Source organism: Rattus norvegicus, chromosome 6, assembly GCF_021556685.1.
Source record: "Rattus norvegicus strain SHRSP/BbbUtx chromosome 6, alternate assembly SHRSP_T2T, whole genome shotgun sequence".
NCBI classification, from domain to species: Eukaryota; Metazoa; Chordata; class Mammalia; order Rodentia; family Muridae; genus Rattus; species Rattus norvegicus.
Window position 1 is genome coordinate 37,797,612 of NC_141539.1, and position 27,749 is coordinate 37,825,360.

General features: G+C 51.5%; 1 protein-coding gene and 1 long non-coding RNA gene across 13 annotated transcripts; one reads left to right on the forward strand and one right to left on the reverse strand.

Moving 5' to 3' along the window:
• Nucleotides 1-2,871: 2,871 nt before the first annotated feature.
• Nucleotides 2,872-4,719, reverse strand: LOC148005138 (uncharacterized). Its single transcript, XR_015622913.1, has 2 exons — nucleotides 4,421-4,719; nucleotides 2,872-4,101 (listed from the first exon to the last, which is right to left on the reverse strand). It is a non-coding gene; the product is annotated as an uncharacterized LOC148005138 (long non-coding RNA).
• Nucleotides 4,720-4,874: 155 nt separating this feature from the next.
• Nucleotides 4,875-27,337, forward strand: Sdc1 (syndecan 1). Of its 12 annotated transcripts, none has more exons than XM_087552305.1 (6): nucleotides 5,238-5,642; nucleotides 22,237-22,612; nucleotides 23,084-23,165; nucleotides 24,020-24,507; nucleotides 24,967-25,102; nucleotides 25,310-26,702. In XM_087552305.1, the coding sequence occupies exons 4-6, from the start codon at nucleotides 24,034-24,036 to the stop codon at nucleotides 25,477-25,479; spliced, it is 780 nt and encodes a 259-aa protein (XP_087408431.1). In that variant the 5' UTR covers nucleotides 5,238-5,642; nucleotides 22,237-22,612; nucleotides 23,084-23,165; nucleotides 24,020-24,033; the 3' UTR covers nucleotides 25,480-26,702. The 12 variants fall into 12 exon arrangements, with proteins under 12 accessions (NP_037158.1, XP_087408431.1, XP_087408439.1 ...); XM_087552313.1 differs by lacking the exon at nucleotides 5,238-5,642 and adding an exon at nucleotides 6,889-6,954; XM_087552310.1 differs by lacking the exon at nucleotides 5,238-5,642 and adding an exon at nucleotides 7,221-7,354.
• Nucleotides 27,338-27,749: the final 412 nt, after the last annotated feature.

Below are 27,749 nucleotides of genomic sequence, written 5' to 3' on the forward strand. Positions count from 1 at the left end.
GGATTCACTTCAGGGTATAGTGATCGAATACTTGTCTGGCATATTCTGTCCTCAATATGATGGGAAAAGAAAGAAAGGAACAACGACAATAAAAACATAAAGACAAAGAGCTGACAGTAGTAGTATAGAACATCTTAAAACCAACAGCACAGCAACAGCCAGAAACAACAAAATGTCCATGGATACACTGTGGCCTTTTTACATTGCAACAATGAGGCAGATCATACAGCAATTAAAGTACAATGAATCAGGGCTACAAGTGTCAGCATGAGTTAACTCCTAAAACAGAACACAAATTGGGAGAACCCAGTTGTGTCTGGGTATTAGTCAGGGGCCTCCAGAGAAGCAGAACTAACAGGATATAAGTATAAACAAGGGCATTTACTGTGGGAATTGGCTCTTGAGACCATCTAGGCGGAGAAGCCTCACAGTACATTCTGTAGCCTGGGCACTACAGATGCAAGATTAAGAAGTCACAATTCACTTGGAGTTCAAGAGCCAGATATTCCAGTGACCAAGGATGGGGCAGAATGCATGTCTAGCTCTGGGGGGGTGGGGTGGGGTGGGGTGGGGAGGGAGAGAGAGAGAGGAGAGGAGAGGAGAGGAGAGGAGAGGAGAGGAGAAGAGAAGAGAAGAGAAGAGAAGAGAAGAGAAGAGAAGAGAAGAGAGCACTTGTCTTTTTTCTGTACCTCTGGATATTCATTCTTTCCCCAGACTGAGCGATGTCCACCCGTATTGGTGGGAGAGGATAGTCTTGACTCTGTCTTCTGATTCAAATGCTCAGCTCTTCAGGATGCATCCTTATAAACACACTTGGAAATAATACTTTATTAGCACTGGGTACCTTTAACCCAGTGGACAGATGAAAATAACTACCATAATTTATAATCTTCCAGTTCATAAATGAAAAATAAAATAAATTCAAAAATAGAAGGGTAGAGCGTCATAGCCCAGTGGGTAAAGGCAAGGCTGGTGGCTGAAACGCAAGTCCTGACACAAATGGTAATGGTCCTGCTTTTGAGGGAAGTTTATTAGTTGAGGTAAAAAGCAACCCCAAGGCTCAGCTTGCCTAGTGTGAAGCCCTGAATGTGGTCTCCCATACTGCATTGCACCACCTGTAGTGGGGCATCTGTGCACTCAGCCCAGGGGATGCAGAGGATGATGGGAAGCTCAAGGTCATTAGCTACATAGTAAGTATAGGCTAGCCTGGGGTACATGGGTCACAAAAAGGAAAAAAAAATTAAGTACATTGTAATCTCAGCACTTGACAGGACAATCAGGAGGATGCTGTGAGTTTAAGACAACCTGGCCAACAAAGAAAAACCCTACCAAAACCCAAGGAAGATACAGGGTTAACATGAAAGCTCTCTTCTATGGTTCCTAGTATCTCTTTCTCCCCCAGACCGTCTTTAATATACATACGTACATACATACATACATACATATCTATCTATCTATCTATCTATCTATCTATCTATCTATCTATCTATCTATCTATCTTTTGTCTGTTCATTTGTTTGGTTTTGGTTTTGGTTTTTCAAGACAGGGTCTCACTATGTAGCTCTGACCATCTGGGAACTTACTATGTAGACCAGGCTAGCCTGTGACTTAAAGAGCTCTACCCACCTATGCCTCCTAAGTGCTGGGACTAAAGGCATGTGGCACTTTGCCTGGCTATTATAAGCATTTTAAAAGAACATCGTGAACATTAATAAATATATATGTAGTATATATGTTAGACATTTTTCACCTGAGATACATATTTCACCTCAAAATAAGTTTTTTGGTTTTGTTTTTTTTTTAATTTATTTATTTTTATCTTACGGGCATTGTTGTTTTGCCCGCATGTATGTGTAAGGGTGTCAGGTATACAGTTGTAAATTCCAATGTAGGTGCTAGGAATTGGACCCCAGGCCCTCTGGAATGATAGTCAGTGTTCTTAACCACCGAGCCATCTCTCTAGCCCCCGTTTTTTTGTTTTTTGTTTTGTTGTTGTTGTTTTGTTTTGTTTTTGAAGACAGGGTTTTTCTGTGTATTTCTGGCTGTCCGGGAACTAGCTCTGTAGACCAGGCTGGCCTCAAACTTAGAGATCTGCCTGTCTCTGTCTCCCAAGGGCTGGGGTTAAAGGTGTGCACCCCCCACATACACACACACCTGCTCAAAGTAGGTTTTGAAAAAGTTTTCCATGTTAGGAGTTAACTCTCTTCATTTCAGAAATACTACATGGAATTCAAACTCGGGACCACTCATGGCTACTTGGGTTTTTCTTCAGTGACAGGCACTAAGCATGCCTTCTGGGTTCAGGAGAGAGACTTGGGAAGACAAATGGTCTGGAGAAGTCTTCCTTGGAGAGAGAGCTGATGCATCTTCAGTTTGACCAACCTCGGCAGAGACAGTCCACTCTGGTTCAGATGTCTGTCAAATGCCGCCCTGCAGTCAGGTGCCTACCTACTCTCCACCAGCTGCCGTCTCAGGCAAGAGTGGGCAGTTCTCCCCAGAGAACTTGTAGGAAGAATAAGAAGATGACCCACAAGGGATTGGCTTTGCCCTTGTGGGTACTTAGTTTTTGTTTGTTTGTTTGATTGATTGATTGATTGATTGATTGATTTAAAGCAGACTTAGCACTCACTAAAGCTGAAAAGGAAAATATTTAATAACCCATGGTTAGAACACCAACCAAGGTGTCTTAGCCTAATGCCCCTTACCAGGAAGGCTAGAGGCTTTCTTTTGAGCCAGGTATTAATTTCCTAGTGACTTCCCAGTCTCTAGGCCTCTCTGTACAGGTAAGGGTAATCTATCACAGAGTGTTTATTGGCTGAAGGCAGTACCAGGAGGCATCGGCCCTTAGATGTAAGGGGTGCTGGAACAAGGCTCTCTCTCTCTCTCTCTCTCTCTCTCTCTCTCTCTCTCTCTCTCTCTCTCTCTAAAATTAGGATTCCATTTTTATTTTTTGTAAAATAAATATTTGCTTTGCCTGCATGTGTGTCTGTGTGAGGGTATTGTATCCCCTGGAACTGGAGTTAGAGACAGTTGTAAGCTGCCACACTGGTGCTGGGAATTGAACCCTGATCCTCTGGAACCCCTGAGCCAACTCTCCAACCTTTTGCATATTGAAGGCAGGGAGGAATCACAAGCCATGTAGGGTGCCTGGCTCTAAGATCAACAGGACTATCACCTCCTTTCTTCGTTTATGTGCCTTTCTTGGGGTCTCCCTATAGGGGTCCTCTTCCTTGTCTGCCCCTTAAATGCCTCATTGATCCGGGAGAAATTTATGTAGTTGGAAGGAAACATCAAACTGGACATGTTTAAAACATGAAACTCCCCCACTAGTCCCTTCCTGTTTCCATTCTTTTTTCTCCTATTTTGAGAGGACAGGAAGGTAAAATACCAAAGTGTCCTACTTTTTCTTCATATATCAGGCTCAAAGGAATGAAGAGCTGACTTCAGACCCTGGAGTCACTCTGTAGAAGGCACCTGTTTTTTAGGTCCTAAGCCTCCCTGAGCTTTGCTATTGGGTGCTCCTTACCAAGACCCTCAAGGATCCAGGCAAGAACTGGGCAGGCAGGATCTGTATGTAGCCCACAGATAGATCTAGGGTAGCCGAGACACCGAAAGGGAGAGTTTCCTGATGACAAAAGTGTTCAAACACAACAGGGGGTTGGGTGTTTGGTTTTGGGCCAATGCTGGAGGTGTGGGGTCAGGGTGGGGGCCGTGTAAAGGAAAAGAGGTTGTTGAATTCCCAGAAGGCTGCCTCCGTAGTGTTGAGTCTACACTGGAGCCTTCCTGAGAGGCTGAGCCTCAGATCTACCTTCTCAGTCCAGGCAGACTGTTGCGGGACTGAGGAACAAGGACGGATGCTGTCTTTGGCCTCTGCCTTGCAGGTGTAAGGTCCTTCGGCAGCATCCACAGATTGAGGGTAAGGCAGGGTTAGCTCTTCCCTTTGCTCTCAGTGCTGTTTGCTACGCCTGCAGGCTCTCCGGGCTCCTCTTTGGACTGACACATTTGAAGGGTGTTGGAAACCGTGAGGTCCAGGCTCTATAGAGGATCATTAAAGAACAGGAACTCAACTAGAGCTCCTCAGATGGTTCTGCCTGAGGTCACCTGGAAACAAAGAGGCCATTTATTTTTTCCTTTGGTCTTGGATAAGGAAGAGAGAGGGCTTTGTCTCTTATAGAAAGACAGCAAAAATTTAAGAAAACAAAACACAACAATAACAAAGCCAGCTCTTCCAGACAGTGCGCATGTCTTTAAAGGCCTGGAGTTCACAACAATTTGTGGATAAGGACCAGTGTTCCAAGATTCTACCCCCCCACCCCTCATCCTCAGCTTGTGGGGAGGTGGGAACCATACATTTGTCCCTCGGTTTATATACAGCCTCATCGCTGTGGGACTCCGAGGTGGCCCCCAAAATCTCACTCACCTGGAGGATCCCAGGGTGTCCTCGCCCAGAGGGCGCTGCAGCCGCACGCGCATACAGAACTAACAATCGCCCTTTTCTAGGGCAGTGCCTCGGAACTTCGGACTAGGTCCTAGTAGCGAGCGCACCTGGGTCTCCACGCATCAGCCACGCATCAAGGAAGGTGCGACGCGGGAATCACAGATTGCTCAGGGGAGGAAGATGGGGCTCAGACCCGCAGGAGCTAAAGAGTAGGGTGGGCTTCGATCCTAGGAGGCGTAGAAGGGGGTGTGGCTGGATCCCGGGGGGTGGGGCGCTCCGAGGGGCGGGGCAGGCCAGAGGGCGGAGCCCTAGGGGAGGAGATTGGGACTACCCAGGCCCGCGGAGTTGGGGGTGGGCGGTTAGTTTTGCAACAGCAAAGAGCCTGTGGGTTTATTATAAGGCGGAGCTCGGCGGGAGAGGTGCGGGCTAGAGGAGACAGAGCCTGGCGCTGAGGAAGGAATCTGGCAGTCGAGAGCTGACTCCAGCCGACGGAACCTGCAGCCCTTGCTCCGGACAGCAGCGCGCCGGGCAGGAGTCCGGGATAGCGAAGCGCAGAGCAATCAGCAGAGCCTGCCCGGAGCTCCGTGCAACCGGCAACTCCGACCCACATAGCCCGCCGAGCTCCCGCCGCCGGTCCGGGCAGCATGAGACGTGCGGCGCTCTGGCTTTGGCTCTGCGCGCTGGCGCTGCGCCTGCAGCCTGCCCTCCCGGTGAGTGTGGCCCGGGGCAGGACTAGAAGGCGGCGGGAAGCCGGGACTCGCCACTCGCCGATGCCATGCAGGCGGCAGCACGTGGAGGGGGAGGGGAGCGGGGACTTCTTCCCGCGCTGCCTGGCGGATCCAGGGATGGTGAGCCCTTAAATGAGGACTCCTGTTCCAGTTCCTCCACGGTCCGTGGGTGCCACGAGGGTCCCACAGCTCGAGGTCCCGGCGTCCCGCAGAGTGGAACCTCCCTTGGTTCTCCGCTCTCAATTAAGTAAAACGACTCCACATGGGTCTGAGTCCGCCGGCCTTAGGCGGCGCCTGGAGTTGCTCTCTCCCGTTGCTGTCTCGCTGGCCATTTCAGCGGCCTGGTCTCCGCCAGTGTCCCGGAGGGATGCAGTGGCCATGGCCACAATGCCTTTTCCATAGACCCTAATTCAAACCAGACTGCAGTCTGCACACCCAGCGCCGCAGAGCCCGGGCGCTCGGTCCTTTGCACCCGGGCAAGTTTGGGCTCAGCGGAGCCGACGCGGGAACGGGAGGGGGGCTGACGTGCGGTGTTGCCGGAGGGACGGGATTAAGGCTGTTCTTGGGACACAAGAGGGTGGCGCGGGGACCTTGGGCTTTTCTCTGGCTGTCCCAGGTGAGCCCGGCCGAGATGGCAGCGGGAGGTTCCGGGAAGTTGGCTTCACCACGCTAAGGAGCTAAGAACCCAACTTTGGGGGTCGCTGAAGTTGTGCTGTCCCCCGGAGGGCCTCCTCTGCATGGCCCGCGCGGGGACCCTCCCCGCGAGTGGACCCCGGTACGGCTCTTCCCCTCCCCCGACTCGGCTTTGTGCTGAAGCCGCGCGTAGGGAAGGCGGGTCCCTTGGCCCGCCCAGTAGGGCCGCGGGGAAAGAGGGACGAACGTGGAGCTGGCGAGTGGTGGGGGGGAGGCTTCTGGGTAGGATGCAGCCATCCACCTTTGGCGGGGGTCGGTCTATCTAATCAGCGACTTGGCCGACAAAGAGCTTGTCGAGGGTACCCCAGAAGGTGCTCTCCCGCCCCAGCCGCCGTCCGCTAGCCCGCCTTCCCCAACGGGGGCGCTTTGTTCTCGGCCCCTGTAACCCTTCCCTGGGAACCGCCCCGCAGCGCCGGTCCTTGACGTGGGCCGGGTCCTGGGTCGCCGCCAGGTGTCAGCGCTGCCCTCCGGGTGTCCACGCCCCTATCCCCCCGCGCCCGCGGTCGAGTCCCGGGGGTCCTTTCCACTGGCGGCTTTGCCCAAGCCCTGGGAGGCAGAGGCGAGGTGCGGAGCCTCAGGCTTTATCCCTTCCGGAAGTGGCAGTCTCCCACCGCCACATCTGGTCTGCTTAACTTCGATAGTCCTGGCAAAGGCAGACACGTGCACAGGGAAGGAGAGTTGAGCGCCGGTAGATACCAAGGTCGTGTACAAATAAAGTGGCACCTGGACACGTCCCCAGTCACTGCTAATGGGCATTGCCTTCGCTCCTTGCCAGGTGGTTTGTGCTCTCTCCATCACTCTGGAGCCCATGGGGCGCCAAATCAGGGAGGGAAATGAATTCCAAACTGAGTCTCTGGTGCACTCCTGGCTTTAAGGTTCAAGAAATTGTTCTTGAGGGTTGTGGTTTCTGTGGGACTCAGATTATGCCTGGAATCATAGTTACCACTGTGGAGAAGAAAGAGGAGCCACTTGGCATGCCTCCCTGGCCCGCCTGGCATTACCTCCGGCTCTATTCTCCAGGCCCAGCACGAGGCCTCACTGGGGCAGTACAGATGCATGCAGCACTGAATTTCTCTCCAGCCAGGATCTGGAAAGGTGTGGTGATCTCTTGCCTGGTGTCTTTTTTTTTTGGGGGGGGGGGGTTCTTTTTTTTCCGGAGCTGGGGACCGAACCCAGGGCCTTGCGCTTCCTAGGCAAGCGCTCTACCACTGAGCTAAATCCCCAACCCCTTGCCTGGTGTCTTTAGAGAGGCAGATATTCCTGTGACCCAGGCCCCTCAAGCACTCATTAATAAAACTGGAGGTGGCGATTCTTTATGGACTGTGTTTCCGGGAATTTCCTGTGTGCTGGCCTGGGAGGTTGACCCGTCTAGGGAGACACAAGGTGTAGGAAGTAGAATTCTCTCAATGGAAGGCTTCCTGAAGGAAGAAGTTGAGCTGAGCCCCCAGGTCACTTCCTGACTGTTGGGACCAGACTCCCACTTGGAGGCAAAAATGTTAGTTTTGTTATTTTTTTTTATTAAGTTTGGTTTGTTTTATCTCTTCCACCAAAAAAAAAAAAAATCCATGTTTGGTGAAAAGTGGGTGCGTAAGAGTGAGGACTTATTCAGAACTTCCCCTTTTCCTGAAAAATGGAGGCGGCTGGGATTTACTTTAAATGGGAGCACCACATACCCACAGATTGCCAGAGAGCTGGTCCCTCTTTAAGCTCCTGTGGGAAGCAGGTCAGAACAGCCCTGGGGACCAGTGAGAGAGGGGGTGCTCTTGGGTGCCTGTCTTTGAATGGGCAACGGGAGGCTGCTGGGAGGCTGCTGGGACCGGAGGCTGCCAGCAACTTCTCCCCAGAGACTGAAACAGGTCTGTCTAAAGTGTCCCTCAGTGTGTGTGTCCCCTGTCTTTTGTTTCTCCTATATAGACTAGGAGAAATGGTTATTTGCTCTGGAATAGTGACTTGCTATTTGTTCCCTTTCTTTCCTCTCCCTTACCGTAATCATTTGAACTAGTATAGACACTTCCCCTGAGGTCTGGCAGAATGGGGGCGGGGGAGGGGGGAGGGAGGGAGAGGCACTGGGCTCGGATGATGTCACTGCTGGCTTTGGCTCTCCGGGGAGGGTGGAGCTGGTTGTAACCTACCTGTGGCTCCTGATGGGCCCCAATAAAACCTCATTAACACACATTGGTGGGGAGAAGGGACTGGAAAGAATGATGGGAAAGGTTTTTCTTTTTTTCAGTACTTTCTAGATTCCCCCTCCCCCCTTTGCTGCAGCAAAATTTTGGATTCCTGAAGTCCTTTGAGAATGTATCATGGTAGCCAGACTTTTTTTTTTTTTTTTCAGTGAGTTCAAAATCGACTCCTTATAAAGTATCCTTGTTTTGTTTTGAGACAGGGTTTCTCTGTGTAGCCCTGGTTGTCCTGGAACTCAGTATGTAGACCAGGCTGGCCTCAAATTCAGAGATCCACCTACCACTGACTTTCCGTGCTGGGCCTAAAGGTGTGTGCCAGCGTACCCCACTTTTACAAAGTAGTCAGCAGGATTCTGAAACCCTTATTTCCTTTCGTTATCCTCAACAATAAGATGCCAGGTGTATTTATTCCCTCCTGATGCTGGGCCCTCCTCCTTGTATGGCACCAGGTCAGGCAGTCTCCAAGTTCTTGGTGACTCGAAGAGCACTGTGTCCCAGTGCCTGGTGGTTTGAATTCTAAGCTTCTCTTTTTCTTCTCAGTCTCTGGCAGCCAGAGTTGACACTGGTGTGGCCGAGCGTGGCAGCTTTTCTGTTCAATTCTAACTTATTTCCTTTATCAGACTGGAAAAACAAATCAGATTGGTTGCAATTCTTAAAAACACAAAGATCTCACCTTTGAGTAGCTCTCAGACTGTGTGACTTTGATGTCCCTTAGGAATCTCTGTTGAGACCGCTGCTGTGTGTGTGTGTGTGTGTGTGTGTGTGTGTGTGTGTGTGTGTCAGGGCGCTGCTAACCCCACCATTCTGGTCCTAGAGTGATGAAGAGGAATTGGCCAGGCAAAGAGCCGAGAGAACGCCCTCAGTGTCAGATGCACACAATTCCAAGAAACACACACGAGCTTGAGTTCCAGTTCGGCAGTCTCTTCTCCTCGGTGACGTACCGGCTCCAGCTACCCTGGACTAACAAGACTAGCTCACTGTCTATACTGATAATTGAAGGCTGTTGGTTTTTGTTTTGAGACCGATCTTCACTCTGTAGTCCTTGAACTCTTAGCAGTTTTCCCGTTTCAGCTTCCAAAGTACTGAAATCACAGACGCAAGCCACCGTATGTAGCTGAACTCTTAATCCTTGACTGTGACTCTTGGGTTCGGTCCTTTCTCCATCTCTTCAGTGTGAGTTTTAGTTCGAGTTCTACATAGTCTAACACCCTTACGTAGAAACAGCGGGTTAGAAGCAGCACTGGGTCGAGCAGAGCCTCCTACGGAAGCTCAGCCCTGCCACCGATTTACTACGTATTCTCAAGTGACTCACTTCCAACTCTTGTCCCCATCTGTAGAACAGACATCACCACACCGGTTCTTTCTGCCCTCATTCTTTCATTTGCATGTTCATTTCATGAGAGATGGTGCGAAAGTACTCTGCAATGGAAGCTGGCTGTTGATAATAGTTAGGGTTAACGTTTATGGGTTGCCTGTTGGCGGTGGGGGAGGGGGCCCTGTTACTTTTACTACAGACCTACTTAGCTTTTCCTCCTAAGCCTTTATGGTCTATATCATTGCCTCATCTCTTGAGTGCGTGTGCGCGCACACAACTGCACACGTTTGTGCATGCTTGCGTGTGCTCATGCTCACCTGTGTGCTCCAATGCTCACGTATGTTTACGTCTATGTATGTGTGTGAATACACTGTAGAGTTGTCAAATGTCTACCACGGCCAAGAAGGCTTGTGCATGGGGGCTGGCTGAATCCTGGGAAGGGCTGCCTGGGGTTTGCAGATCTTTCTTGGACACTCCTTCCTGGTTGTGAGCATTTTGCACGGAGTAGCTGTTTAGCTGGCCTGTGGCCTACACTGTGCCTTTGGGTATTGGGCAACACCCTGGGCTGTGGCTGTGTGTACCTGGTGGTTGCTTGGGTACAGGTAAGAGCTACTTGTTGAAAGCTGAACTCAGTCGACAGCAGTGGGGTCCTGACAGCGGGCAGTGGGCACCTGGGGCTACATAAAGTTCACACACTATTAACTGACTACTGAGGAACCTGTCTTGGGCAGTGCCTGCCTGCTGCACCCCCCATTTATCCCCCAATGTGTGGTACCCAGCTTATGCCGTCTTTAATCTTGAGCTCGGGGGATATACCTATAGATGTTGGTAGAGTTTTGTAAGCCCTGGGAGGTGGGCTTCAAGGCCACAAGTGGGTAGCTTGGGATACAAGACTCCTGGCTTCTAAGCTGTGCTCTCCCCTGGCTCTCTCCAGTGGAAGGGTGTGCTAGGCAGACATTGTGGACATTAAATTATTTCTAGTCCCAAAGCGCACACGTAATATACTGTTTCCTAATTGCCTTTCTTCCCCCCTTCAATCTGGTTTTGAAGTGTTAGGTTTTTAAAATTTCCCCCTGAGAGCCTGCCTTAGTGTGTGCAGAGGGAAGCTATTGGAACAGGAAGTCTGTAGAAAGTATTTTCACCTCCAGGACCTTGTGCCCTGGAGCAGAGTGTCAGCATGGCGTCATATTCCTCTTGGCTATTCCAGGAGAGGCTGGGTTTTAGGTGGGAATGAACCTTCTAGAACCTTCTGTTGTCCTGAGTATGACAGGAATGCCCTGACAACTGCCAAAGTGCACAGGCATTTGTTTGTCCTTTTAACATAAGCAGGTAGCTTCAGGTACAGACTGTAAGACTAGGCTCTCTGAGTGAGACCCTCAACTTGGTGCCAATTCAGCTCCAGATGGATGCTGGAAGTCCCTGCACAATGAGCTCTGGGACGACTAGCTTTGCCTGTGTGGAATGCTGTTGTCTGCTCTACAAGAGCTTCCCAGGTTACTAACCTTTGTTGATGCTGGAGAAACCCTGACCAGGGGTGGGTATTGGAGGCGGGACATCCTGCTGTAAGCTGTGTGTTTGGGGAGTCAGGAGGTCTGGTGGAGCCTACAAGCAGAGGCAAGTTTATCAGGACTTGGAGAGAGCTCAGTAGGAAATCTCTGGACCAGTGACAGGCGGGTGTGGTGGTGTTGAGGCAGGGTGGCGGTCTAGCACTCCTTTTGGAGATTTGCTCAGGTATCTTTCCTGCTGACTCTGGGACTCAGAGGCCTCTAGAGGTGGCTCCTCTGGGAGCCTCTCAAGGGTCTCCCGTCTCCTACTGTTTATGACTTTGTGGGCTGCCTAATTATATAGAGAGGATATGTTCCTCTGGCCTCCAGTCCTGGGAAAAGTTCTGCTCAGTGACTCACCTGAGGCCTGCAACCGTGTGTGCACTCAGGTACACAGGCATGCTCAGGGGCTGCAGTCCTGCTGGCTTCTCACCCTGCCTGACTTCCCTTTGACGTCTGCAGCAGTGGAAGCGTCTGGGAAACCTGGGAAACCGCTACCTCCCTTTCTTTCTTGGTGACTTCCCCCTTCCTAACTACAGGTCTGGTGCTCTTTGTATCCCGGCCTTAGACTCCTGCACAAATTATTCTTTCTTTTGTCGTAGCTTTGTCCCTGACTTCTTGTGGCCCTGGGTAAGTAGTTGATCCTCTGGGCCTGTGAAATCTGCTCAGGGGCCTCCGTTTCTAGAAGTCCTGAGCTGGCCTGGGATGGTGAAGGTGACTTGCAGGGCTTCACAAGCTTCTTTTGGTTTCTCTTTATTCCTTCTGGAGACTAAGCAGGGAGAACTGACTGCTCCAAGGGTCTCAGAATTAGACCATTCTGGAGGTGGGGGTGAGGCAGTTTTTCAGATCAGTGCCCTTGGCATTCATTGTGGGAACCAGGCTGGATGAGGCCTCTGGGCAAGGTCAGGCTGGGGGTGGAGGCCAGGTGATGTTCTCTGCACCCACACCCAGGCATCCTGGCACCCTCCCCAAGGTCCGCTCATCAGCAGGAATGAAAGCAGTGCCGGGCAGGTTGGGGCAGTGGGCAGGTGGGCGTGTTTATCGCTGTGTTCATCAGCTGAGTCACGATGCCAGGCCCCATGAGTCCTCCCTGGAGGCTCGCCCAGCCTACCTTGACCCACTGGCACCCACTGGCATGATGTAGGGCAGGGCGGTGAGACAAGACAGGCCGGGAAGCGGGGGGGGGGGGACTGAGAGGCAAAGGGAGCTCATGACTTCAGGTGTTCGTCACGTCCTGGCTGTGTCATGGGGACTTGTGGGTGTCTCATGTGTCTCTGCTGTCCCAGGAGGAATCTGTCTTAGCTGCCAACCTGCCTAGAGTTCCTGCTGGGGGTGCAGGAAATGCACCAAGGGAGAATGCCCATCCTTGGAGTAGGCCCATGAAGCCAGACCAGAGAAAGTGACGGTGAAGGGCATTAGTGATCCAGCCCCCACCTGTCTCTTCCCAACCACCTGGAGGGTTTTACCTCAGATTCTGCAAAACCATAGAATCCAGTCGGGAGCCTAGACTGCAAAACAGGCGTGTTTGCTGCTTTAGACTTGCAGGCTTCCTGGGTATTAGGGAGTGCGTGGACAAGTCCCACAGGTAGGGCATCAGGAAGTATAAGCAGAAACACCCAGGCCTCAGAGCTACCCTCTCTTAAGAGAGTTCCAGTGGATATGGGGGTCGGGTTTGGGCTCGCAGGGCCCCAGAGGTAGAGTGTCTGTGGAGTCTATGAGACCATTGTGGAGGTTGATGTCACTCCAGCTTCTCCCAGAGGACAGACACTGAGGGGGTGTGTGGGTATGGGCTGAGGGTGCAGTGTTGGGATCACATCTCTCCTAGAATGGCATGTTGGGGAGGGAATGGAGCCCTTGCTTCTGGCCCCTACGCTCGGTCTGTAGGCTGTGGTCTATAGGCTGTCGTCTGTAGGCTGCCGTAGTCTCTGGGTTCTGTCCCGCCTCCCTGCCCTTGCATGCTCCAAAGGCATAGCTGAAGGGGATCCAGGGCATTCCGAGTGGGCATGGTGTTCCTTCTGTTCTCCCACCCCCAGGAGAAGGCAGGCCTGGATTGTAGAGTCCCAGAAATGGTCATGAGGACACCATCGATGAGCCTGAGACGTAGGCTGGGCGTACTAGCCACCCATCTTCCCATGGACGTCTGAGTCAGCCTACCTTCGAGAGTCCAAGCTAACTCAAATCTCCAGGGCTTGAGTAAGGGGCTCCTAGCATGTTAGCTGGCTAGTTCATCTTGGCTGATGGAAACCCAGATTAGGCTAGAGAGAAGTATGGCGGAGAATCTGGCCCACCTGGACCACATGCCGGCTCTATCGGTTTTTATGTAATTTTTGCACCTAACCTTTTAGTTCTAGGCCTGTTTCCTCACCTGTGAAATGGGGTTCCTCATATCCTGCCTAGAAGGGCTTTTGAAAAGACTAATGAAGTAGTATGTGGAGTGGTTCAGGCTCTCTTTGACTGGAGCAAGTCTCTTAAGAGTACTAAGCATGGCCTACTGTGTGCAGCCCCCCCCCCCCGCCCCCGAAGTGGATGGGCCTGAGTAGGAGGGTACCGAGTCTTCATGTGAATGGCCCTTCTGGTCTTGCCCCAGTACTTAGTGTTGATGTCATAGAGTCTACAAACATGCCTTTTGGCCTTCCACGAAGTCTAAGCCTTTCCTGGCAGACCAGACATTCATCTCCACGAAGCCTCTGTATGAGACTGGATCCTGGCCTGGGCAGTGTGGGCTGGGCTGGCAAAAGGGAAAACTAGACACCTGGGCCACCTGGGTGGGGGCTCGGAGAGCAGAGTTTCAGTTGTAGGGCACCATAGCCTGTGCCTGGACCTTCTGACTGAGGGTTACCCTGAGAGGAAGCAGGTTTTTCTATAGACACCAACATAGCTGGATCAGAGTGCAAGGTGGGTGTGAGCCCCTGCCCTCCCCCACTCAGCGACAGTGAAAGGCTACTCTTCTGGAGAGTGAGGGCTCTGGGTTGGGCTGTGATGGTGGCTGGGGTCTGACAGAGCACACCTGACTGGCCTCTCTCCACTCTGATGGGCATGTGCCCTTAAACAAGGGACTGTCCCCTTTGCCTCAATTTCTACATCTGCAAGATGGCCCTATGGTCTGAACGTGGTTTTGAAGATAAGTTAGCCAATACAGGGAAAGTGCTCCGACCGGTACCTGGCACATTACTCAACAAGTAGTGGCTGGAATGGCTGATTTCCTAAGGTCTAGACCCGCCACTTCTATGGTTCCAGTGCTCTACAACCTGGGTCCAAGTCCTTAGCTTCTCTTACCCAGTACTGGCTCTAGGACTAGACTGCTGGGTCCTGCCCCCATTTCCCTTTAAGCCACCTCTGTGGTGGAGTTGTGCAGGCCTCCAGTTTATCTAGACTGTGAGATGTCAGAGAAAGGGCCTATGCTGTTTTGTTCCTGTGTGGGCTGTGTCCACCCCAGGAACTGAGAAACCCACTCACCTTTTCAAAAACTGCCTCCTCTGAGTGACACCTCAGGCTAGCCCACCCTGCTGTGGGACCACTCCCAGCATGTTCTTGCTTCCCAGTGACCTAGGTGCCTTTTCAAGATGCACAGGCATCTTGTAGTTCAAGGGGTAAGAGGACAACATTAAGTCTATTTCCTGGGGGTGGTATTACTGTCAACCCGCATTCTGACAGAGGTTAAAGAAATTTGTTCTTTGTATTTTCTAGTCCCTTTATAATCTTTTTTCCATCTGTTGTGGCCCCTACTCAACTGCAGGGCCCCGGTTCCAGAATTAGCCGCTCCCCCCATAGGAAACAGATTTATGCTCTAATGTGACTGATTAGCACCCCTTAGCCCCTCCCACAGGCACTTTAATTTTCAAAAGGGTATTGCACAACCACAGGGACACTAAGAAGAGAGATTTGGTGATCAGAGTTAGAGCCCTGTCCCCAGCCTCACAGCTGGAGCCCTGGCTGGTGCAGGTGTCTTGAAAGCTGTAGTTTCTGCTTCAGTGAAACTTGGGGATTCTTTATTTAGCCAGTTCAGGGACAGAATGGCCATGAGAAGTTTCTGTGTCACACATGTCAGGCTCCATGCCCCACTGAGTCTAGAATCAGCTAGGTAGCAGTTTGGGGGGGGGGTACTGACAGACTAGGAGTTTATATCCCAGAAGCAAGAACGGTGGGGTTTCTATATTGCTCCAGACAAGATCTATCCCCCAGACTTGTCAGCCACCTCTCTTCAAGTCCCTTGGCTCTGACCAGCAAGATATATGCCCAGAAGAAACCTAGGAGACCCTTCGCTTCTTTTTAGGATAGTGTGGGGTCAGCATGATGGGGGTTGGGAGGACAGTGCAAGAATGGCTTGCTGTCCCTTAAATCTTCACAGGCTATTTCCCAGAGACATCTTGATTCTGGGCATCTCCAGCAGTCCTCTGGCCCATAATGCTTTGCTGCCAGCCACTGTATCTGGTTGTCCCTTAAAGGTGAATCAGAGCTCCCAGCCAGAGAACAAAGCTGTGGGCTGGGCCCTGGAAGCCCACTTGCTATCATTCTGTAAAAAGTCCTATGGTATAGTAGTCCAGATTATAAGACATATATTTTCACTATATTGGGTCTTCTCATTTTCCCGTGGTACATCCAGCTGGTCAGGCCCAAAGGATTTGAAGAGAGTTGGCTTGGCAAATCTGGGGGAATGGGTCCTATCTGTTTCCCTCCAGGAACAGTGCCTAGCAAAAGGCTGGGCCTGGGCCAGGGCCAGGTGCCCTTGCTCCACATTGCCTGAAATCCCGCCCTGCCTGTCCTGGCTGGGTTCTGGCAGGGGGGAGCTGCTGAGGAACTGGTCTTCCAGCTCCAGTTCCACACCCAGCTCTCAGCTGAGCCTGCTCAGAGACTAGTCCTGGCATGTGGGTTGCAGGGCAGATGCCAGCCCCATCAGGAGGTGTGGGCATTTGGGTACTCATGGGACACTGACCTGTAGTGGGTATGGAGATTGGAGGAATGGTACAGGCAAATTTGCTGGCGCTGGCCAACATGGTTGTGGCATTGACTTTGGTTGGCCATCTGGTGTTAAACTAACAGGGAATACTGACAAAAAAAAAAAAAAAACCCAAAAAACAAACAAACAAACAAAAAACCAACCAAACAAAACAGTTATTAAAACCTAGAAAAGATACTGTCTTAACACTTAGCCCGTTTCCAAGAATCCCCAAGACATACAGGGACCGTGGAGCAGCAGGAGGGATGGCTGAGGTGGGGGATGTGGGTGATCTGTGTCTCCCGGGGGACTTTGGGAAATTGACTGTCTCAGTGGAAGTGCTACCAGGGTCTGGGCCTTGGAGGTGTTTTTTGGGTCCTGTGCTCCCCAGCTAGGCAGCTAACAGTTCTCTTTACCTGTGTTGTCCTCACCTTGGCCCCACCCTGGGCTGGGCCTCTTATTCATTGCCTGCTGGGTCACCAGTCACTTCTCTGCAGGTCCCAGCTTGATTCTTGGTGGAGAGAGAGAAAGTTGATAAATCACGGTGCCTGTCAGCCGGAAATTTGGGTGTTGCCTGAAGGCACCAATGGGGGCCCTCCCTTCTGGAGGTGGCTTATAGGAAGGGGTTTCTGGGTCCTGAGGCCTCCTTACAGTTTCTCAGCTCCCTGGGAGAAAAGCGAGGCATCACCCCAGCATGAATCTCTGGTCACCTATCAGCACACACTGTGAGCACCATAAAAGAATTATCCACTCAGGTCACTTCATTCCCCTCCAGCACTAGGGGTACAGAGACAAAGAGGGAGCTGCCCAGACACCCAGTGTAGAGGTAGTTGAGTTAGGTCTCGGACTGCCCCAGAGAGCCTTGTTGGAGAAGCTTCTGGAAAAATCCACCCAGCATTTCAGCTAGGACTGGAAGAAAAGGTGACTGTGGGAATGAGAGCAGTCAAGACCCCTAGGCTGTAGGACACAGGATACGAGTTGAGAGCTACCAGGATAGCCGCATTCTCTCCTGTCCGCCCTGCCCTCCTGGAGACCTAGTAGGACAGCTGCCCCGGAGGCCTGCCTTTGGAGCCCTTGGGGTAGCTCAGTAGAGCCAGTATCTTCCCACTGACGTCAGTCAGGTTACACATGGGGCAGCTAGTGTGTAGGCTGGGAAGCCAGCTACTTGGGAAAATAAGGTTGTTCCTGGTGGGCTCTGGCAGGAAGGAGGTTCTTGCTTTTCTTGGTGGCTTCGAGGGCCTTTGGAAGATTGAATGTTCCCTCCTCTCCTTGGTGAAGCAGGCCCTCCTGGTACCATAGTATTTGTCTGCTAAGAGTGAAGGCATTAGAAGTAAAGAATGATCTAGAGCCTTCCCAGGATGCTTTGCTACTGGCGCTAGCTTACAGAGCTCTTTTGCTTCTTTTGACTTTGAACACTGGATTCAGTCAGGGAACAGGAGTAGAGGCCTTGCCTTCCGGAGTTCCTAACCATTGCAGGGAAAGGCTCCTCTGAGTGGAGCTTTTCCTCCTCAGGTAACTACTTTCAAAGTACAGCGGCCCCTGAGGGGGAAGTGTCGTTTGACATTGTGATAGTTCTTGGGGTCCCTGGATGCAGGTGGCAGTTTGGATGTCATGCTCAGGTCATGTGGCCAGTTGTACAGAGGGAGGTGAGTGCTGTAGCTCAGAGCTCTTAGTACCCCAGAGCTGTGGATTCTCAGGGTGAGAGCAGTAGCCCGTAGTCCTTAGATCCACAGGTCTGACCAAGACACTGGGATAGGGGTAGATCTCTTGCATACTGTGGACCTGCTTGAAAGCCCCTGGGTATTTGCTGTGGAATGGAGTCTTGGTTGGAGAAGAGCGGTGGGTGTTTATCCCGGCGTGACTGTGGGGGTGGGGATGTATCCCTGCACTTCCTGGTGTAGCATGCTGAGTGGACAGAGACCGTGTGACTGAAGCCTGGGCTCCCGGAACAGGTGTGTGTGGGGGACTGACTAGCTGGGGTCCAGGCTGCCTGGGAATGGCTGTGACCCACCTCCTTTGATAACAGCAGCTCTTTGTCACTGGATGTTGTGACTAATGGGACTTGTTGATTCAATGACTCGGCTCCCACCCACAGAAGCTGGGGCTTCTGTTATGGTACCAGGCAGCTTCAGACAACCCACAGTTTTACCTCTTTCCCAGCACTGCCCAAATTAGAGACTTGTGAGTGGTCCGTTCATACCCCAGTCTCTGAGACGTCTCCTGGAAGCCCTGGAATGGGGCACTGGGTACGTACATGCTGTGGTTTTTGTTAGGGTCAACACCAGGCTAATTTTTAACCTAGCTCATACCCCCCAGGTTTCCAGGTGATGAGTCCAGATGTTTTGAAGCGAAGGGATCCATTTAATATCAAAATTCTGTGAGCTTAAGTTTTTTTTCTTTCATGGCAAGTTGTTCTGTATGTGTGAGTATTCGTGTCTGTGTGCGTGGACAGGCTCGTGGAGGTCAGAGGATAACTTCAGGAAGTCAGTTCTCTCCTACATGTGGGTCCTGGGGATCAGATTCAGGTTGTCAGGCTTGGAGGTAGATGTTTTACCCTGAAAATGAAAAGTCGACAGCCCCTTGGAGTCAGTTAAGCTTCTGGAGGGCTGTACGTGATAATGTCCCAGGGTGCTGACTGGAAGCCACAGGTCTCTGTACCCAGTGGCTGCCAACTCCCAGGGTATGGAGCAGTGGGGATTCTCTCCAAAAAGCTAGTAATCTCGGAACCCCTTAGAGACAGCCCCTTGGTACCATGATTTTTTTTTTTTTTGTGACACAGCTGATGTGTCTCCATACTCAGGATGTCATGACGAGGTGCTGGGGTACAGACCAGCCTCAGCCTCAGGCAGCCAGGATGTGGGGCCCGTCAGATTGCAGTGACTACCACAGAGGGTAGCCTTCCTTCCAGTCAGTGTGGTTGTGGGTGCTGGCAGGAAGTGGCTTCAGGCTGCCTTTAAGCATCCCAGCCCTCCCTCTGCCCACAGCTCCAAACTCGTTCTTTGGCAATGGCCTGCAAGTATAGGTGAACTCTCTCCTGTATCATGTCCTGACCCATGCTGCTTCCTCTATACCTTCCAAGTGTGTGCTGGTACCCAGCTGGCCTGCTAGGCAGGGCTAAGCACTCATCTTGTTCTTGGTGCTGAAGCTGGGGTAAAGACACCGAGGCCATTTTCCCTTGAAACAGATGCGCTCAGCCAGGGGAGGTGGTCCTTAGGCCTGGGGAATGGGGAAGAAAGGATGTACTACAGCGTGCGTGAGGGGGCACTTGTTGGCTGATGGCCTCGGGTAGGTCCTTCACCCTGGAAGTGCTGTTCCTTACCTATTGGAGATGCTAACCTCAGCAGGACCTGAGGAGCTGCATGGCAGGTGTAGGAACCAAAGTGAGCGGTGAGAATTCTCTCCAGCTCCAGGGATGCCCAAAGCAGATGTGTCGACTGGTTTTTTTCTTTTGCCGTGTGTCCACTCCCCTTATATCTACCTCCATGATCCTTCTAGATAAATCAAGCCTCTAACTTTGGGTTTTCAAGTCAGTCAGTTTCCATGTTCTGTGCTTCAGTAGGAGGGAGCTAAGTAGCCCCAGGTTTGATGGCACAAACCATGGAAATCTTTATTACCATGAGGTTATATATACATATAATATATATACATTATATATTATATATATATACATGTGTGTGTGTGTGTACATGTACGTACATACATATCTGTATCCGTGTGTTGTACGTGTACCACAGCAGACTCGTGAGGAGGTCAGGCATCTTATAGGAATCTTTTCACTGCTTCACTTGAGCCCCAGGATCAAACTTTGCATCTCAAGATCCCGCTGTGGCAAGCACCTTTACCTACTGAGCCAGCTTTGCTCTCTATCCTTGATTAGTTTGGCGGGCAGGTGCTTTTCTGAAGGCCTGCAGAGGTGAAAGGTAAGACTGGCTTACCTATACTTCCCCGAGTGGCAGGAGGTAGGTGTCTCGATGGGATTTTTCTTATCCCTAGGCATCTCTAAGCCATGGCCACACGATCTTGGAAGGACCCGGGTCAGAAGAGATCCTGAGAGGGCTCGTAGGAACACACAGAGTTCTAAATGGTACCTGACCGTTACATCAGACACTCCTTCGGCTGGGACCTGTGGAGCCATGGTTCAGAGGGAGTTATTTTCTTCCCCCATTTCTTCTCTTGTGTGACTGAAGTCTCTTCCTCTCTCCTCACCTGTGACGCCATCATGAAAGGTCCCAGCTGCGGATGGAGGTGGGTGGGACACTCAGGGAGCTGCTTCTCTTTCCTCAGCAGGGGTTAGAGGGGCTCCCCCCTTTCCCTGCCCTGGACCTGGTTTACTGGTTTCAGCCGAGATTTATTCTAGAAGCTTATTGCGTAAACAAGATCACAAAGGGATAAGCTTGAGCAAACCCAGGGGAACAAATTGTTTCCCTGTGAAGACCCAGTTTTCTCTAGCTTTTAGAGAAGCCCTCCCTTTTGGGGAATTTCTGACTTTCGGGGCTTCTCTGTGGAAGGAAGAGACGCTAGCCGCCGTGTTCTTGCCTGGACTTCAGTATATCTTTGCAGCCTTGGCTACCCCATGTTGGCCAAGATCTGCACTTGTGTGACTTGGGCTAGTTTAGTTGGATCTGGGACCTCTACCCCATCTCCAGCTTTCCTTCCCACGGAGGGAGTCAGTGGGTTAGGAGAGAATGGAGTTGAGACCTAGAATGAGGAGGAAGCTATGAACTCCTTGTGTGGTGGGTGGGTGCTCTACTCTATCACTGAAGGAGGCAGCCACAGAGAAGGCTACCACAGGAATCTGGAGTACCATCTGGGGCAGTATATACAGGATGTGGGCTGATGTGTAATAAAGGGATGCCATCTGACTGCTCTGTGGATGGGCCCCAGGGAACTGCGAGTGTCTACCGCAGTAGTTCTCAACCTGTGGGTCGCGACCCCTTTGCGTGGGGGTGGGGCCGCATATTAGATATTTACATTATGATTCATAACAGTAGCAAAAATTACAACTCTGAAATAGCAAAAAAGTCACCGCAGCACGAGGCACTGTATTAAATCACGGCATCAGGAAGGGCGAGAACCACCGGTCCACTGGGTCTGGGCCGTGATGAGTTGTGGCTGCTCTCTCTGGAGTGAAGCCACAGTGAAACCAACTGTCCTTGCAGATGGGCCTGTCTAGGCTCAAAACCTTAGTCGCAGGAGGGAAGAGCTTGCTTTTGCTTTTGTTCTTACTTCTAAAGGAAGTTCAGTGGTACTTCCGGCCTTGCGGCTGCTCGAAGTGTGAAACTGACCCGATAAGGGACAGAGTTTATGCAACTGCAGCTTTCTTCCGTGGGTCCGTCAGCCATCCTGACTCCACTGACGGAGGCCAATAGAGTCTGGGTCCCTGGGTGAAGCATCCTGGGCCATGGTGAGCTTCAGCTAGGCCACCCTGAATGTACTGTAGGGGCTCCCGGTGAGCTGGCTCCTCCCTGCCTCCTTTTCTCTTGAAATTTGGTCTCCAACCTACGCTGGTCTGCCACTCTCCTGACCTGTGAACCTCCCCCCCCCCTCCCCCCATCACAAGATGAGCAGCTCTCACTCATTACTTAGAACAAGGGGCACAGACACTCATTACCTATCAGCAGGCTGTATGGGTTTTTTTTATTTGTTTTTTTTTTTTTTTTTTTTTTGTTTTTTTTTTTAAAGATTTATTTTATTATATATAAGTACACTGTAGCTGTCTTCAGATACACCAGAAGAGGGCATCAGATCTCTTTACAGATGGTTGTGAGCCACCATGTGGTTGCTGGGAATTGAACTCATGACCTCTGGAAGAACAGTCGGGTGTTCTTAACCACTGAGCCATCTCTCCAGCCCTTTATTTGTTTTTATTTTGGGTTTTTTTTGTCGTTGTTGTTTTCCGATTTTTTACTTGTAGAGAAATGTTGTGGCCATTCAGTAGTGCAGATGTTCGTTCGAGCTGGCACCATTTTATAGGTGGGGAAACTGAGGCTGTAAGATGTGTAGTGACATCCCTAAGGCCACTCAATTGGTTAAGTGAGGTCTTACCACTCAGAGGTCAGGAGCCTTCAGCTGAACTGTGTACTTTTTCTGTTTTGTTGAGACAAAAATCTCTATAGCTCAGGCTAGCCCAGAAACCATATGTAAATGAAGCTGGCCTCAAATTCACTGCGATCTTTTATGTCCTCCCCCTGAGTGGTAGGACTGGAAAGGCATGATTCCTCCTGTTACACTTTGTTTCTTTTTAAAGTTCATTCTTTGTTCTGGTCTGTGCAGAGGCCTTGTAAGATGGTCTGTACAGAGCTGGGTTATTTCTGTTATTTTCATTGCTGACAGGGCTCCCATATTTTCCTTCTCTGTCACTCCCTTACCTAGGTCTTCCTTTTACCCTTGGTCTCTTAGAACCAGTGCTGAGAGCAGCCATGGACCCAGCCTGCCTGGGGTGCTGAAGGTGGTGCTCCACTTCCTGTCCACGTCCTGCGGGACTGTGTTTGCACTCCGCCACCTGCAGCCCCTTGGAGCTGGAGCAGGCAAGGCCCGCCACATTCCTGCAGCTGCTGTTGCCAAGGAGAACCCATCCCAGGCCTACTGCCCATTCACTGGAGCCTCCTTAATGCAGAAGCCTTTTCGAATTAGCTTCCACTGTCCCTAGCCCAAAGGGTACCCTGTCCTTTCTTCACTAAGAAGGCCAGGATACAGTCCTTCCTGTGGCTGAAAGGGACAGGCCTTGGGATGAGGCCTGGGACCACCCTGTGTGAGCAGAGCTGCTTCAGCACAGGTAACTCCTCTGTCCCAGGCCTGGCTCTGCTTCTCACACTTGAGACTTGTGTCACACCCCATTGTCTAGCTCAGCAGGACACTGATTTTACTTTTAATGAATAGAATGTTTGGCTGGGGGGTTGGGTAGAGGGGGCTGAAAAAAGCCCCCACTGACCTGATTCTCATAGTAGGATCAATCGATGGCTTTTACAGAGATCATGGCTTCTGTTCCCAGGTTGGGCACCCTGGGGTTAGGACAATGTCCTCATCACTTGTTCCCCTGCCTGGCACCAGGCTTTGTTGTTACAGCATTGAGGATATGAGGAGGACCAGGGGTTTCTCAGAGCTAACCCCAGAGCCACAGGCAGTGGTTTCCTACATGTGTGGCTGGGATGGCTGGATGAGCCTTTTCAACTACTTAGGATAGGAACCCAGGGACGCTGGGCATTGACCAAGACACATCTCATACCCCTTTCTTATCTTTTCTCAGCAAATTGTCACCGCAAATGTGCCTCCTGAAGACCAAGATGGCTCTGGGGACGACTCAGACAACTTCTCTGGCTCAGGCACAGGTAAGACTGACCCAGAACACTGAGGTGGCCATAGATCATGGCTGGAGTGGTGAGCAGGCAGTCACCTAGCTTTCAAAGAGCCCCCCCCCCCTTCTTTTCCCATGCTATCCTTAGCCCTCGGAGTCAGAAGGACAGTGCCAAAGGGAAGAATGGTGTCTAGCTGCAAGCCACTCGCTAAGGCAAACCTTCAGAGAAATGAAGTGGCTTCAACAGGCCACGGGCAGCCAGTTGAGCCAACCCTTGGAGGAGTTCCACTCCACCAAGCCTTGGTATCTCCACCTGTGAGATGAGAATACTTTGCCCCAGAGGCTGTTGGGAGCTGCAGGAAGCACAGAGCCTGCTAGCTATAGATTTGCTCTCACCTCCATCTCTAGATACCAGTTCCCTGGGGGTTGTGGAAGCTAGCCAGAGGGGTCTCCCAGAGGAGTGGGGAGAGCTTAGAAGGGAAGTCAAGGTGGCAGTGGGAAGGGGACTAGGGCAAAGGGTTGGAAGATAGGCCAAATGCAGCCGTGTATTCTTGGGACCCTAGGCCTTGGGGAAAAGGGTAGAAGAGAAGTTCGTGTTGGGCTACACTCCTGTCAGCTCTGGTGTCTTGGCCCATTCTCATAGCAGGATCCCTTCCCAGATTCCTGAGATCTTTCTCACAGTTCAGAGAACAGGCTACTCCTAGGCAGGTGAAGCTGCAAAGAACATCTTTTCTGGCCTAATTTTCAAATCGAGCCCAGCCTTGGCTAGTTCACCCTTGGGGACTCAGGCCTCAGCCTCCTCATGTGGCATGAATAGTGATGTCAGGCTTGACACCTGGAGACCTCTGCTACCCTAACATTCTCCAACCCCCACTTCCGACCCTGCAGGTGCTTTGCCAGATATGACTTTGTCACGGCAGACACCTTCCACTTGGAAGGATGTGTGGCTCCTGACAGCTACACCCACAGCTCCAGAACCCACCAGCAGGGATACCGAGGCCACCCTCACCTCTATCCTGCCGGCTGGAGAGAAGCCTGAGGAGGGAGAGCCCGTGGCCCACGTGGAAGCAGAGCCTGACTTCACTGCTCGGGACAAGGAGAAGGAGGCCACCACCAGGCCTAGGGAGACCACACAGCTCCCAGTCACCCAACAGGCCTCAACAGCAGCCAGAGCCACCACGGCCCAGGCATCTGTCACGTCTCATCCCCACGGGGATGTGCAACCTGGCCTCCACGAGACCTTGGCTCCCACAGCACCCGGCCAACCTGACCATCAGCCTCCAAGTGTGGAGGATGGAGGCACTTCTGTCATCAAAGAGGTTGTGGAGGATGAAACTACCAATCAGCTTCCTGCAGGAGAGGGCTCTGGAGAACAAGTGAGTGACTTTGGATTTCCTGGGTGGCCACTACTGCCTGGTACTTGGCTGCCTAATGTCCTTTGTCCTGTAATGCACAGTATAGTCCTCATTGAAATGACAGGTAACCCTGAAGGGTCCTACCTTCCTCCTGCCCTAAACAGACTGATTTACAAGATCAGTAGGTGGGCAGCTCCTTAGTATTCAAGAGCCACCTAAACTTACACCGGCGTGAATTTTCTGTCTCAGACCATCATGGGAATTTGTGTACAAGGATGCGCGCTTTGTGCCTTAGAGGTAGTATCTGTGCCTTGGCTGGCCGGGGTCCCAAGTGTGATTACGTTTCATAACAGATGCTGGCATAGGTTGGTTATGCCTGATGAGGTGGCAGGGGAAATCTCAGCAGGGAGGGCAGTGCTACAGTTTGCTACTGTGGCCGTTGTTCCAGCCTTGACCTGATCCCAACCTGCCCTTCTGTAGGACTTCACCTTTGAAACATCTGGGGAGAACACAGCTGTGGCTGGCGTCGAGCCTGACCTTCGGAATCAGTCCCCAGTGGATGAAGGAGCCACAGGTGCTTCTCAGGGCCTTTTGGACAGGAAGGAAGTGCTGGGAGGTGAGTCTTCTTTCAAATGGGTAGGAGGAGACAGGTTGTGGCTCTGAGGTAGCCTGGGTTGCTGGGGTGCAGCATCTTTAGCCTTGGGCTGGGGAAGGAGGAGGGTTGACTCTAATCCAGACTACCTCCTGTGCTGTCCATCTGGGGAGAGACTGTCACTGACCCCGTATAGCTACCGATCCAAGCCTGCCTCTGTCCACTCCCTAGGTGTCATTGCTGGAGGCCTGGTGGGCCTCATCTTTGCTGTGTGCCTGGTGGCTTTCATGCTATACCGGATGAAGAAGAAGGACGAAGGCAGTTACTCCTTGGAGGAGCCCAAACAAGCCAATGGCGGTGCCTACCAGAAACCCACCAAGCAGGAAGAGTTCTACGCCTGATGGGGAAATAGTTCTCCCCCCACAACCCCTGCCACTCACTAGGCTCCCATTTGCCTCTTCTGTGAAAAACTTCAAGCCCTGGCCTCCCTACCGCTGTGCCGTCTCCTCTGCACCCAGACCCTTCTGCCCGAGCGGTCTCAGGGTGTGCTGGGAATTCCTTCTCCTCTGACTTCTGCTAGAAGCTTGGGTGCAGAGGGTTTCTTGCATTTTGTCTTTCTACCACAGCCACGCCTGTTGTCCACTCTTCTGACTTGGCTTCTCCAAATGGGAGGAGACTCAGCTCTGGACAGAAAGGGAACCCAACTGCTTTGGACCTAGATGGCCTATTGTGACTGGAGGATCCTGAGGACAGGAGAGGGGCTTCAACAGACACGCCATAGCACTTACCCATAGAGACCATTAGGGTTGGCTGTGCTGTGGTAGGGAAGGAGTCCAGGGCTCCTTGGAATTCACTTCTCATTGTGGGGAGGTCTACTTTAGACAACTTGGTTTTGCACATGTTTCCTCTAATTTTTCTGTTTTAGAGCCCCAGCAGACCTTACTTCTGGGGTAAGGCAAGTCAGTTGACTGGTGTCCCCACCTCGCTTCCCTAATCTACATTCGGGAGACCGCATCGGGGTTAAATAAGACTTTTCATTTTCGTTTTTGTTTTTAACCTAGAAGAACCAAATCCGGACACCAAAACGTAGGCTTAGTTTGTGTGTTGTCTCTGAGTTTGTCGCTCATGCGTGCAACAGGGTATGGACTATCTGTTTGGTGCCCCATTTTTGGTGGCCCATAAGTAGGCTGGCTAGCCCAGGATGCCATGGAGTAGCCACCTCTTGACCAGTCATGCCTGTGTGCATAGACTCAGGGCCATGGCCTTTGTGACATTGGAAGAGCCTGTGTGAGAACTTCCTCCTAGATTAGTCTAGGGATGGAGGGGAGGAGACTGTATAGTTTGGGAGGAGGGGTGACAAGGGTGTCCAAGACTCTCCCACCTTTGGTACTAACTCTGGTCACCCTTTCTCCTGGAAGTTGACAAGACACATCTTGAGTATGGCTGGCACTGGCTCCTCCATCAAGAACCAAGTTCACCTTCAGCTCCTGTGGCCCTGTTCCCAGGCTGGAGTCAGAAATGTTTCCCAAAGAGTGAGAGTCTTTTGCTTTTGGCAAAACGCTACTTAATCCAATGGGTTCTGTACAGTAGATTTTGCAGATGTAATAAACTTTAATATAAAGGAGTCCTATGAACTCTACTGTTTCTGCTTCTTATTCTCTGGGCTGGTGGTACAGACGTAGCCAGCCTCTGCCCAAACCCGGGTAGCTCAGAGAAGCTTGGCTCAAGGCTACGTGCCTCCAGTCCTCTGAGGGGTAGGATCCTGGATCCAGGGTTCCGCTGGTTTGTTGTTTTGTTTTGTTTTTCTTTTGGCTAAACTTCTTTTGGAAGTTGGTAGGTTCAGCCAAGGTTCTGCAGGACCTGACGTCTGTTCTTCTAGATGGTTTAAGTAATCGGGACTCTAGCACATCTTGACCTGGGGTCACTACAGCTAAGCTTGCTTTGCAGAGCAGATACCTGGGACAGCCTTCATCCCTCATGGTTGCTGGGACACTTCTGAGGACTCCTTGCTTACTTAGCTCAGCGATGTTCCAGCTGCTGGCTAGGCTGCTCAGTGGCGCGGCTAGACAAAAGATCTGTGCCCTGTGTTTCATCCCAGAATTTGCTGCCAGATCGTACGGCTGGATGTGATGTGGGGTGGGGTGGGGTCAGATCTGAGACAGCACTCAACTGAGGGCTTGTGAGACAGTGTCCAAGTCTCAGGCTGGGGCCATTCATATAATTGCAATAAATGGTACGTGTCCATTTGGACAGCAGACACTTTGGTGTACTTGAGTTTCTTTTTGGTCTGGTCATGTCCTACTCTGTCTGGTTTTTGGAATGGGAGCCTAACTGGCCTGTGTTCTGGCTTGGTACCAAATAGCAGCAGTCTCTCTATGCTTGCCCAGGCCCCAGGGCAGGACTTCCGACTTTGCACCTGTTCAGCCCTCTATGTGCATAGCATCCACATAGAAGTCAGGAGGATTCTGCTGACTCTGAATTTCAGGATTTGTTTTTGTTCTGTTTGCTTATTGGGCAATTCTCAACCTTTCACTAGCAAACAGTCTCGTGTGTCAGGCTTACAAGTATTGTCTGCACATCGAGGGAAAATTGTCAGTAAAAGACTGGCAAGTTGGAAAGGCATAGAACACCACAAGGAGCCCCCAGATTATGGTGCAGCTCGATGTCTCCC